General features: G+C 41.3%; 1 protein-coding gene across 1 annotated transcript in view; it reads right to left on the reverse strand.

Moving 5' to 3' along the window:
• Positions 1-12,525, reverse strand: part of GALNT2 (polypeptide N-acetylgalactosaminyltransferase 2) — a 188,410-nt gene that overhangs the window by 32,025 nt on the left and 143,860 nt on the right. Inside the window, exons 11-13 of the mRNA XM_075339693.1 lie at positions 5,952-6,078; positions 3,909-4,001; positions 2,239-2,322 (exon numbers count right to left, since the gene is read on the reverse strand). Of these exons, the coding sequence (XP_075195808.1) occupies positions 2,239-2,322; positions 3,909-4,001; positions 5,952-6,078 (304 nt within the window). The remainder of the gene's footprint in view (positions 1-2,238; positions 2,323-3,908; positions 4,002-5,951; positions 6,079-12,525) is intronic.

The raw sequence follows: 12,525 nt of genomic DNA on the forward strand, positions 1-12,525 counted from the left end.
TATATATATATATATACATATATACATATATATATATATATATATACATATATATATATATACATATATATATATACATATATACAGTGCCTACAAGTAGTATTCAACCCCCTGCAGATTTGGCAGGTTTGATAAGATGCAAATAAGTTAGAGCCTGCAAACTTCAAACAAGAGCAGGATTTATTAACAGATGCATAAATCTTACAAACCAGCAAGTTATGTTGCTCAGTTAAATTTTAATAAATTTTCAACATAAAAGTGTGGGTCAATTATTATTCAACCCCTAGGTTTAATATTTTGTGGAATAACCCTTGTTTGCAATTACAGCTAATAATCGTCTTTTATAAGACCTGATCAGGCCGGCACAGGTCTCTGGAGTTATCTTGGCCCACTCCTCCATGCAGATCTTCTCCAAGTTATCTAGGTTCTTTGGGTGTCTCATGTGGACTTTAATCTTGAGCTCCTTCCACAAGTTTTCAATTGGGTTAAGGTCAGGAGACTGACTAGGCCACTGCAACACCTTGATTTTTTCCCTCTTGAACCAGGCCTTGGTTTTCTTGGCTGTGTGCTTTGGGTCGTTGTCTTGTTGGAAGATGAAATGACGACCCATCTTAAGATCCTTGATGGAGGAGCGGAGGTTCTTGGCCAAAATCTCCAGGTAGGCCGTGCTATCCATCTTCCCATGGATGCGGACCAGATGGCCAGGCCCCTTGGATGAGAAACAGCCCCACAGCATGATGCTGCCACCACCATGCTTGACTGTAGGGATGGTATTCTTGGGGTCGTATGCAGTGCCATCCAGTCTCCAAAAGTCACGTGTGTGGTTGGCACGAAAGATCTCGATCTTGGTCTCATCAGACCAGAGAACCTTGAACCAGTCTGTCTCAGAGTCCTCCAAGTGATCATGAGCAAACTGTAGACGAGCCTTGACATGACGCTTTGAAAGCAAAAGGTACCTTACGGGCTCGTCTGGAACGGAGACCATTGCGGTGGAGTACGTTACTTATGGTATTGACTGAAACCAATGTCCCCACTGCCATGAGATCTTCCCGGAGCTCCTTCCTTGTTGTCCTTGGGTTAGCCTTGACTCTTCGGACAAGCCTGGCCTCGGCACGGGTGGAAACTTTCAAAGGCTGTCCAGGCCGTGGAAGGCTAACAGTAGTTCCATAAGCCTTCCACTTCCGGATGATGCTTCCAACAGTGGAGACAGGTAGGCCCAATTCCTTTGAAAGGGTTTTGTACCCCTTGCAAGCCTTGTGACCCTCCACGATCTTGTCTCTGATGGCCTTGGAATGCTCCTTTGTCTTTCCCATGTTGACCAAGTATGAGTGCTGTTCACAAGTTTGGGGAGGGTCTTAATTAGTCAGAAAAGGCTGGAAAAAGAGATAATTAATCCAAACATGTGAAGCTCATTCTTCTTTGTGCCTGAAATACTTCTTAATACTTTAGGGGAACCAAACAGAATTCTTGTGGTTTGAGGGGTTGAATAATTACTGACCCTCTGAATAAACTTTTCACAATTTAAAAAATAAATTAAAAAAGAAATAACTTTCTTTTTTGCTGCAGTGCATTTCACACTTCCAGGCTGATCTACAGTCCAAATGTCACAATGCAAAGTTAATTCCGAATGTGTAAACCTGCTAAATCTGCAGGGGGTTGAATACTACTTGTAGGCACTGTATATACATACACATACATACATATATATACACACATACACACACACACACACACACACACACACCAGGAGGATCATTACCAGGCTGGGGTAACTTAGTAGAGAATTTGGGGACATTACCCCCATAACAGTGTCAGCAGCAGATCCTCGCCCCATAACTGTGTCATGACCACATTTTTTGCTTAAAATTTTATTTTCATATTTTCCTCCTCTAAAACCAGAGTGCATCTTATGGTCCGGTGCGTCTTATAGTCCGAAAAATACAGTAAGCTTGCCAAAAACCATGAGTTTTGATGAGTTTCTGCTCCGAAAAATCCACAAAAAACCCCAATGTGAATACATTCTAACAGAGAAAAATGTGAGGGTCTTAGTAACAGCTAGTGCTCTCCCTTTAATTTGTTTATATAGGCCAAGTGGAGCATGTATTCCTCCACCTTATTTATGTCATGAGACAAGCAAAGAAATATCTAAACATTATTATTCTTATAATTTGCATTAGTGTTCTTGGTTTTCAGAGTTAAAACATAAATACATTATAAACCCAGCATTAAAGATGTCACCTTAGCTCAGGATAAACATTTTCCAAATACCACTTAAAGGGTTTGCAGCCCAGCTTTTTCTTCAGCTCTGTACGGCTCTGAATACTGGCGACAAGAAACAGAAAAATGCTAAGTGAACAGAAAAAGTAAAATATCAGTCATTGATTGATTTGAAAAAAACCCCCTGATTTTTAATAAAGCGATATCATATACAGTTAGACTGTCAATTCAGGTGAACATCCATCAGTATGTCTATATCTACAATGGCCTCCTCCCTCCATACAACTGTATGAGCACCAACTGCCATCTCCTATCTCAGTATTCTGTATTCACTGCAGGCAGATTTTGGATGGGAATTGAGAATATGGAGAATAAAAGATCAGTCTAGGAGTAACATGTTTTAATGGGCACGATTAGTTAATGGAAAAAAATAAAAGGATAGTTACTCTTTAAAAGGCTATAAACACCTTTGCACAATTTTTTTTCAAATGTTTCAAGTTCTGATCGTTCTCTCTGCTCTGCAGTAGGGATTGGGCTGTACACAGATTTCAAGAGTGAAGAAAGGGGAAAAGGAGGTATAGCTTCAGAGAGGGAAGAGAAACGAGGCTACAGAAAAGAAGGTAGGCACACAGAGGAAATACACTACTCCCAGAAAGTTAGAGATATTTGGCTTTCTTGTGAAATTTATGGAAAACATAAAAAAAAAGTTCTCGCTACAGTGATATTTTATGATGAAAGTAGGGCATTCAATGGTGATTTCCTCATCTCAAACAATTTTTTGGAACAAAAGCCAACAACCTCCAGTAGATGTAAGGGCTATGTAACCAGAAAGGAGAAAGAGGGAGTGCTGCATTAGAAGACACAATCACCTGAACTCAACCCAATTGAGATGGATTGGGATGAGTAAGACTGCAGAGTAAAAGCAAAGCAGTCAACAAGTGCTCAGCAGATCTGGGAATGCTTTCAAGACTGTAGCAATGCCATTCCAGGTGACTACCTGACGAAACTGCCAAGGGTGTGTAGAGCAGCCAGAAGAGTAAAGAGGGAGGGGTAAATGAGGAATCTAAGGTCTAAATCATATTCTAGTTTGCTTCTCACATATGTCTTCCTTCATTCTGAATCTACAGTTTGAATAAACATTGCAAAAAGAGGCATTCAAACTTTTCACTGGCACTATATGAAGATTGAAGATTTAAATTTAATTCAATTTTATTAACTAAAGTTTACTAATGGTATGTACATTTTTTTACATGTCAAAAGGTGTCCACAACCTTTCAAAATCTTTTAGAAAATCTAGAAGTTATCCCCCCATCTGCTGGATAGGCAATACCTTCCTGATTGCTGGGAGTCTGAACACTGCGACTCCCACTGATCCTGAGACCCGGGACACTGAAGAGCCCATTGTGAATGGACACTTCCACTTCATCATTCTTGATAGAACGGTTTGAGATCTTAGGGAACTGGTCTTCGGCGGTCCCGTGGTGTGCATGATTTAGCATCTCTCAGTTTACATGGGGCTCTTCAGAATCGGTGGAAGTCTGAGTATTCGGACCACCGATTGTGAAGTTGTCCTCTATCCACATATGCAAACCTGAAACATTCCATGTATGCTATAACTGGTATTTCTGTACAAAGCATAAAAAAAGATATGAGTAAGCTTTAAGTAAGGTGGGAGTTACAAAATCACTTACTTTCCGTAGGGTACATTTCTGGCTGATGGCACAGCTGCATAGTAAAAATTCTTGTATTCATCCATCCAAACCTCAGCAGCTCTTCTAGTGTTTCTATAACAGGATAGAAAACACAAAAATGTAAAACATGATACATCAAATGTTAAATCTTAAAGGGTTTTGCCACGTCCCCCATTAGTGCAGCTTTCCTCACAAACGGACTAGCGCTTCTGTCCATATAATGGCTGATGGTGGAACAGCAGTAATCAGATAATGTCATCAGACTCTGCCAATAGGAAAAGTGCTTTCTACTAGAGGAGGCTTATGAACTGGTCTGGTCACATGCTCCTCCATCAGCAGCCATTTTATGAACAGAAGTGGTGGTCAGTTTGTGAGGAAAGCTGCACTAACAAGAGAAAATGGCCGACCTCTGAAGAGGACCAACCATCTTTTAGGGATTCTGTGCCATTGTAGTGCCCAGTACATTGTGGCCAGCTTGTGCTTCTGGAGACCCCTGTAAATTAAGAAATCTCTCCTCACTATAATAATGCCAAACATGTGGACTCTAAAACGTGGTTCAGGCATACTGTGGGACTCAAAATTCAGGTGGAGGTACTTGGATTTGGGAGCGTAGAAATAGCTGGATTTCTTTTAGGGGAAGCTATAGCGCTTTTTCACAGCCTTTGTGTTACCAGTGACATGAAAACCTCTATATTTCCATTGACATATGACTGACCTCAAAAGGACTTGTTTTTTTGTGGATTCAGTTAAAACCTTTTATTTGGAACATTTTACAAATAATTTTGTATCACATTTATCCTGTGCTCTTCACTGGGCACTTACAGAGGGGTTTGTATTTAAATGTCAGAATGATGTGATTCATACGGCACCCCAGAGGAATCCATTCACTATAATGAGGTATCAGAGTTACTCTGGACTCTGTTCGGTGTTGTTTTTATCAGAATTGCACAAAAGTGATTGCCTTTTTTTCTTTTCAAACAGAGGCAACCCTTGAATTCAGATTTATGTATTATTTCAGTCACACACTGAATGATGAGACGCTACAACAGCTCCCTATATTATCACTTGAATCTTAGATTTCTATTCACAGATTGAGACTCCCATTTTTATTCTGGTATATCAGCACTGACGTAGTAAACCCCACATTAGGCCTTGATCTATCCCTATCCTGTGTGCGCCGAATACTCCTCTCTCTACACAGTACAGGCATAAGAGTGAGTTCTTTGGCTGGCCCCTATACTATAAACTTCCTGTGATGGCCCACCTAATTGGCTGTGCTAAATCATGTGATCAGATTGCTGCAGGGCATTATGGGGAAGCCTGTGCTGCCACTAGCCCCTCATTGAGAGTCTAGCATGTGTGAAAGGGCTATGGAATTTTTTTTTTACTTTATTTCTGAGCAGTAAATCAAATCTCAGATTGTTTGAATTCAAGTAAAACCGCCAATTTCAGGAAATTAGACTCAAACTCAATCCTCTGTGGGTCGATCTGATCTTAACTTTTCACTAAACCTAATACTCGAGGAATAGAGCCCGGCTCAGCAGAAACCAGGATGTTAGGAGACTAACAATACTGTACAGCTCTGAGCTGCACAGGAGACATCTTGAGAATATCTTTTTTTAAGCAGCTTCCATATAGAAGCCGCCTAAAGAAACACAAAACTACCACTAAAAACGAACAGTGCATAGCAATCTACAAACAACTTTGCAGTTCATATGCTCTGTCTTTTGCTGCTACTTTTAACAGCTTCAGAAACCATGAAGATAAAAGAAATAACATTCTCATTCCTAGGGAAATCCACTCATCATAAGAGTGTAAAATAGAGAAAACCGCTCCCGGCAAAGCCAACGCAAAAAGCTGCCAAGGAAGTCACTTCAGGAAAAAAAACACCAGCACTCTCAAAGTGGCTTTGCCTCAAAAATCATGGCAGCTCCATTGGTGGAATGAAGAGATCTTATGTACATACCCAAACTCTATAACTTTCTAGCAGAGATTCATGTTTTAGTTACCTGAAAGTTGAATCTAATTATCAACAGGTCTTACCTCGCAAACACTGTTCCACTTCCACCGGGAAATGTGTATGGATGCTGTTTGCGAAACACATGGCCTACTCTACTGCAGGGAATTATTTCCAGACTTCCACCACATTGCCACACTCTGAAAGAAATTTCTAAAAATGAGATTAAAAAAAATATGAATTAGAAGATGGACCAACACAAGAATTCCTGGTGCATAAATAAAAAGATGAAACAAATAGTTTTGTTTCCCAACTTTCTTAACATATTGCTTTTTTATTAGATAGCTGACTGAGGCAGGCATGGAGGATGTAAATAACACCATGAACACAATTAAAAAGAAAACACAGCTGGGATAGATACACAAAAAATGGTGTAAACCCTACATGTTAAAAAATGCAATTAAATCTAGTTACTTTAGAAAGATTTGGTTGGAGGACTCAAGAAAACTTAAACAACTAGCTACTGTGTTGGTGTCTGCCCTAGTGTAAAGGCCCAGGGATGGGTGGGATAGCAATATTATTCATCAACGTGTGACCACTGCAGCCAATCAATAGGCTCAGTGGTAATGCTGATATAGGCCCCACCAGATTGCTGAGCTCAATGATTGGCTGCAGAAGTCATGTGATACAGAGATCAATGCTGCAGTCATATAAAGGTTAGAGGCAGAGTTCTGATAACTTGGTTATTAAAACAAAAATAAGATGGAAAGCCTCTGAATATCAGTGTGAGAGTTGTGAACGGTATAAATGAATGCATGGAATTAAACATCCTCCTCCTCCTGGAAAAGACCATTGAAAAAAACAAGAATATGGAGCAAGTTGCATTTGTCCCTGAAGGCCAGCGCTGTACACAAAAAAGTGGTACTGCCATAATTCTTTTTTGTATTACAAATTGTATAGTTTGGTTACCAAAAAATATTTTAGGACATTTGAAGTGACCATGTGCATGTTTACCATTGCATACAAAGCTGGTTACATTATAATCACCAATCACAAGTTGGTTGATGGCATGTTGGAGGATGGATATACTAAGTATGTACTATGCTCTGATTATTCTAAGAAATTGGATAGACAAGGCTATTGGACACCGAGGATGTGAACAAAGTGAGCAGCCAGTAGAATATACAGTATAGTGCAAAAGTGGAAAAACACTGCTACAAAGTAAGAATGCTTCCAAAAATAAAAGTGCCAGTAGTTTATTTTTATAAATTTAATTTTAGAATTAACATAACTGCAAAGTGAAAATAATAGAAATCTAAGGCAAACCAAAATTTGCTAGGACCATCTTGTGACATTCCTGTAGATACACTTCCATACAGTTTTCAAAGGTGGAGGTTGCTCCAAACTTCCTACAGAACAAGCCACAAATCTTGTGTGGAAGTAAGCTTGTGCAAATCCTTCTGTCTCATAATGAAATCTAAGCGTGACTCCATGAAGTTAAGATCAGGACACTGTGGGGGGCTTATTATCACTTCCAGGACTCTATACTTCATTACACTTAAACGAGTTCTCCAGCTTATTTTTTGTTATTTCTCTATTGGGCCACATAGGGGCAGGTAGGTAAATAGCAACTACCTACCTGCGCTGCTGTCAACCCCTCTCCCCCAGCTCAGAGCGGTCATGTGACAGCTCCTGCCATGATTTTGCTGCTTCCTGTGAAGTCACGTCAACGGGGCAGAACTTTGTTGACCGGCATCACAGCAGACGTCATGTTGCCGCCCTGCTGCCGACCAGGTACTGTGTGACACAGCCCCCACCCCCTCTCATACTCCCCAGCCCCCCTTCGATGCTACCTGTGCACTTCTCCCCTGTGCTGTATGTGCCGAGGACCTGGACAAACGGGGGCCCAATCACTGTCGGGGACACAGTCAGCGCTGTCTGCCCAACGGTGTCCCCATCCGCTTATGATGTATGGGATATGGGTAACTCTCTCCCCTCTTCCTCGTGCGCTCTCTTCTCATCCTTCCTTCTGATGCGTCCTGAGCTCCTGGCTTTTGAATACTGCCGGGAACAGAGAGGTTACCTGACACCTCTGATGAGCAGCACTGATTTGCATCTCATGTACATCGCTCAGCTGTAAAGACGCTGCGCTCATCACAGCACAGGGGAGAAGAAGAGATAGCACGGGTTGAGAGACAGTGCGGGATGTGTGTGTGTGTGTGCGCGTGCGTGCGTGCACGTGTATTTCAAGGGAGAAAAATCCAGCATCCAGTTCCAGTAATATTGATTAAAAATATTTCTTTATTCAAAAAGTTGTATTAAAAGTCCATTTTCCCATATCCATGAAAAACGCATCATGGCAGTGTGTAATGGAGACGCGTTTCAGACAGATACGTCCTTAATCTGAAACAAAACAGACTAACTACCACTATAATGGAAAGAACAGGAAATGATGAAACAATCAAAGTTCGACGTGATCATGTGGTTCAAACAAGGTGGGATTGAACTTATAATTATAAAACATTTGAGATCTCATTTCTAACATTCATACCGGTTGGCATTCTAGTTTTAAGTAAAAACATCCACTTTGCTTCCCGGCGAAGTAAAAAATCTGTCACATCACCACCCCGTTTAGGTAGAATAATTTTTTCGGCTGCGTTAACCCTTAAAGATTCTCGATTGCCTCCATGCTGGTTCAGAAAATGTTTTGACACAGCTGACAAGCTGCGTGTAGTGGTGTGACTGACGTCGTAAACATGCTCAGATATGCGGCGTCTAAGTGTGCGGGATGTACTACCTACATATTAAAGTTTGCATTCTGTGCATGTTACAACATAAATTACACCACTAGATCCACAATTTATTGTTTGAATTTTACAGTCTTGTTCAGACACTCATGAAACGGTGTTAGTTGTGTTGATCACGAACTTACAAAGTCCGCAATTCTTTTGTCCACATTTAAATGAACCCAAGGAAGGCAACCAATTCTGTGGATTTTTATTGTTTTTGATTCGAATACTCTTCATTTGGTGATCGCTAGGAGCAACCATATTAGCAATAGTTCTATGCCGTTTAGAAACAAATTTGACACCATCTTTTAGACGGTTTCTAAGTACATCATCCACATATAGAATTGGGAGATATTTTTTGATAATATTGACGACTCGGTAGTAAATCGCTACTAAAATCTGTTGAGAAAAAAAAAAAAAAAAACACAGGCGAGTGGTTTTTCAAAGAAGGGGGGAGTAACTTTTTTTGTTTGTAAATATTGTTCTTTAGTTTTCTCATCTGTTTTTTTCTTTGCTTCAGCAATTGTTTTTGGCAAATAACCCAGTCTTTTAAAATGGCCACCTATGATTTCACATTGTTTTTCGTATGTGTTTTGTGTTGTCCATGTCCTTTTGGCTCTGATAAATTCCCCCGTAGGGATATGGTTTATGACATGTCGTGGGTGGTAGCTTGTGGCATAAAGTAATGCATTCCCTTTCCTATAGATATCACAATCCACCACTCTGTTAAATTGGCATTCAGATTGACATCTAAAAAGGGAATGTTCTGTGCGTTATATTGGTATGTGACACGTATATTACAGGGATTGTTGTTTAAATATGCAACAACATTTTCAATATTTTCAACTGCTCCATCCCACACTACTATCACATCAATATATCTTAGGAAAAGAAAAATATTTGACGCAAAAGGATTTTTTTTCTGAAAAAATATACTCCTCCCACCAAGACATAAAAATATTGGCAAGAGAAGGAGAAAATTTGGCGCCCATCGAACAACCTTGCATTTGTAAGTAAAATTCATCCAAAAATGAGAATAGGTGGTTTTTCAAAAGAAAAAATGTCACCTCCGCAATATAAGCTTGTAAATCGATGGAATTATTGCTGTATTTCTGGAGATAGATTTTTAACGCTAGGAGGGCCAAATCATGTGGTATTGAAGTGTATAAATTTTGTACATCACAGGTTAGCCAGCAATATGTGTTTTTCCAATTAATACTTGTCAGTATAAGTACATGTTTTGTATCGTGTACGTAGTTAGGTGATAATTTAGCTAAAGGACTTAATCTGGCATCCAACCATTCCGATAGATTTTCTGTAATGGACCCTATTCCCGAAATGATGGGTCTGAAGGGGGAAGGGAACACCTGTTTATGAACTTTAGGTAATGCATGTAGTAAAGGAATTTTTGGGTACCTAAACGGGGTGGTGATTTGACTGATTTTTTACTTCGCCGGGAAGCAAAGTGGATGTTTTTACTTAAAACCAGAATGCCAACCTTTATGAATGTTAGAAATGAAATCTCAAATGTTTTATAATTATAAGTTCAATCCCACCTTGTTTGAACCACATCATCACTTCGAACTTTGATAGTTTCATCATTTCCTGTTCTTTCCTTTATAGTGATATGTTAGTCTGTATAGTGTTGTTTCAGATTAAGGACGTATACGTCCGAAACGCGTCTCCATTACACACTGCCATGATGCGTTTTTCATGGATATGGAATTTTAATACAACTTTTTTGAATCAAGAAATATTTTTGATCAACATTACTGGAACTGGATGCTGGATTTTTCTCTCTTGAAATGTATCTGTAGTGAGGTCCTGCTACCTCCATTTTTCGTGCACCATTCTGGTTATTAGGAATCTTCTGATAGGTGAGCTGGTCTTTTTCTTTTTTGTATCATTGATAATACACACACACGGTGTATATATCTACTATAGATTCACATTAGGTGTTGTATATAGTTTTCATTACATTTATCTATAAGGTGCTGGGGCAGATTACTAACAGCCAATGAGTGTGCAGAGGGTAGGACTTGACACTGAGGCCGGGTGGTGCCAACTCTGACTGTGAAGTTCGGCAGTCAAGCATAGGAAGATGTCATGTTTGGTTGAGCTGCAGGTAAATAAAGTGGGTGCAGAGAAGTGATAATTCATGAGGAACAAAGGTTAAACAAAAAAAAAATTAGGGATGTTTTATAGGAGAATACAGCATAGATTAGCTTAAAAGAAGGGAATTTTGTTTACTTACCGTAAATTCCTTTTCTTCTAGCTCCAATTGGGAGACCCAGACAATTGGGTGTATAGCTATTGCCTCTGGAGGCCACACAAAGTATTACACTTAAAAGTGTAAGGCCCCTCCCCTTCTGGCTATACACCCCCAGTGGGATCACTGGCTCACCAGTTTTAGTGCCAAAGCAAGAAGGAGGAAAGCCAATAACTGGTTTAAAGACCAATTCAATCCGAGGAAACATCGGAGAACTGAACCATACCACATGAACAACGTGTGTACCCGAAAAAACAGAAAAACCCCGAGAAAACAGGGCGGGTGCTGGGTCTCCCAATTGGAGCTAGAAGAAAAGGAATTTACGGTAAGTAAACAAAATTCCCTTCTTCTTTGTCGCTCCATTGGGAGACCCAGACAATTGGGATGTCCAAAAGCAATCCCTGGGTGGGTAAAAGAATACCTCATGATAGGGCCGTCAAACGGCCCTCTCCTACAGGTGGCCAACCGCCGCCTGAATGACTTATCTACCTAGGCTGGCGTCTGCCGAAGCGTAGGTATGCATCTGATAATGCTTGGTAAAAGTAAGTAGACTCGACCAGGTGGGTGCCTGACACACCTGCTGAGCCGTAGCCTGGTGCCGTAATGCCCAGGATGCACCCACGGCTCTGGTAGAATGGGCCTTCGGCCTTGAGAGAACCAGAAGCCCAGTAGAATTGTAGGTTTCAAGAATTGGTTCCTCGAGCCCCCGAGCAAGGGTGGATCTGGAAGCTTGCGACTGTTTACGCCGACCAGCGACAAGGACAAAGAGTGCATCCGGGTGGCGCAGGAGCGCCATGCGGGAAGTAGAACCTGAGTGCTCTCACCAGAACCAACAGATGCAAATCTTTCTGAAATTGATGGACTGGACGAGGACACAAAGAAGGTGAGGTGATATCCTGATTGATATGAAAATGGGATACCACCTTAGGGAGAAATTCCGGAACCGGACGCAGAACTACCCTGTCCTGGTGAAGGACCAGGAAGGGAGTTTGTATGAGAGCGTTGCTAGCTCGGAAACTCTCCTAAGAGACGAGACCGTTACTAGAAGGCCACTTCCCGTGAAAAACGGGAAGGGAGACATCCTTCAAAGGCTCGAAAGGCGGCATCTGGAGAGCAATTAGAACCTTGTTCAGATCTCAGGGCTCTAACGGCCGCTTGTACGGAGTGCTGAGAAGACAAACTCCCCGTAGGAACGTGCGTACCTGAGGAAGTCGTCGTTTCTGAAAAAATACAGATAGCGCTGAGACTTGTCCCTAAAGGGAACTGAGCGACAACCCATTTTCCTACCTAGATTGCAGGAAGGAAGGAAACATAGACGATGCAACCGGCCAGGGAGAAACACCCTGCGCCGAGCACCGAGATAAGAACATCTTCCACGTCCTGTGGTCAATCTTGGCGGACGTTGGTATGCTAGCCTGTCTCATGGTGGCAACCACGTCCTGAGGTAATCCTGACGACACTAGGTTCCAGGACTCAATGCCACACCATCCGGTTGAGGGCCGTAGAATTCAAATGGAAGAATGGCCCTTGAGACAGCCAGTCTGATTGGTCTGGTAGTGCCCCCGGTTAGCCGACCGTGAGGCACCACAGAACCGAGTACCA

Source organism: Anomaloglossus baeobatrachus, chromosome 3 (genome assembly GCF_048569485.1).
Source record: "Anomaloglossus baeobatrachus isolate aAnoBae1 chromosome 3, aAnoBae1.hap1, whole genome shotgun sequence".
NCBI classification, from domain to species: domain Eukaryota; kingdom Metazoa; phylum Chordata; class Amphibia; order Anura; family Aromobatidae; genus Anomaloglossus; species Anomaloglossus baeobatrachus.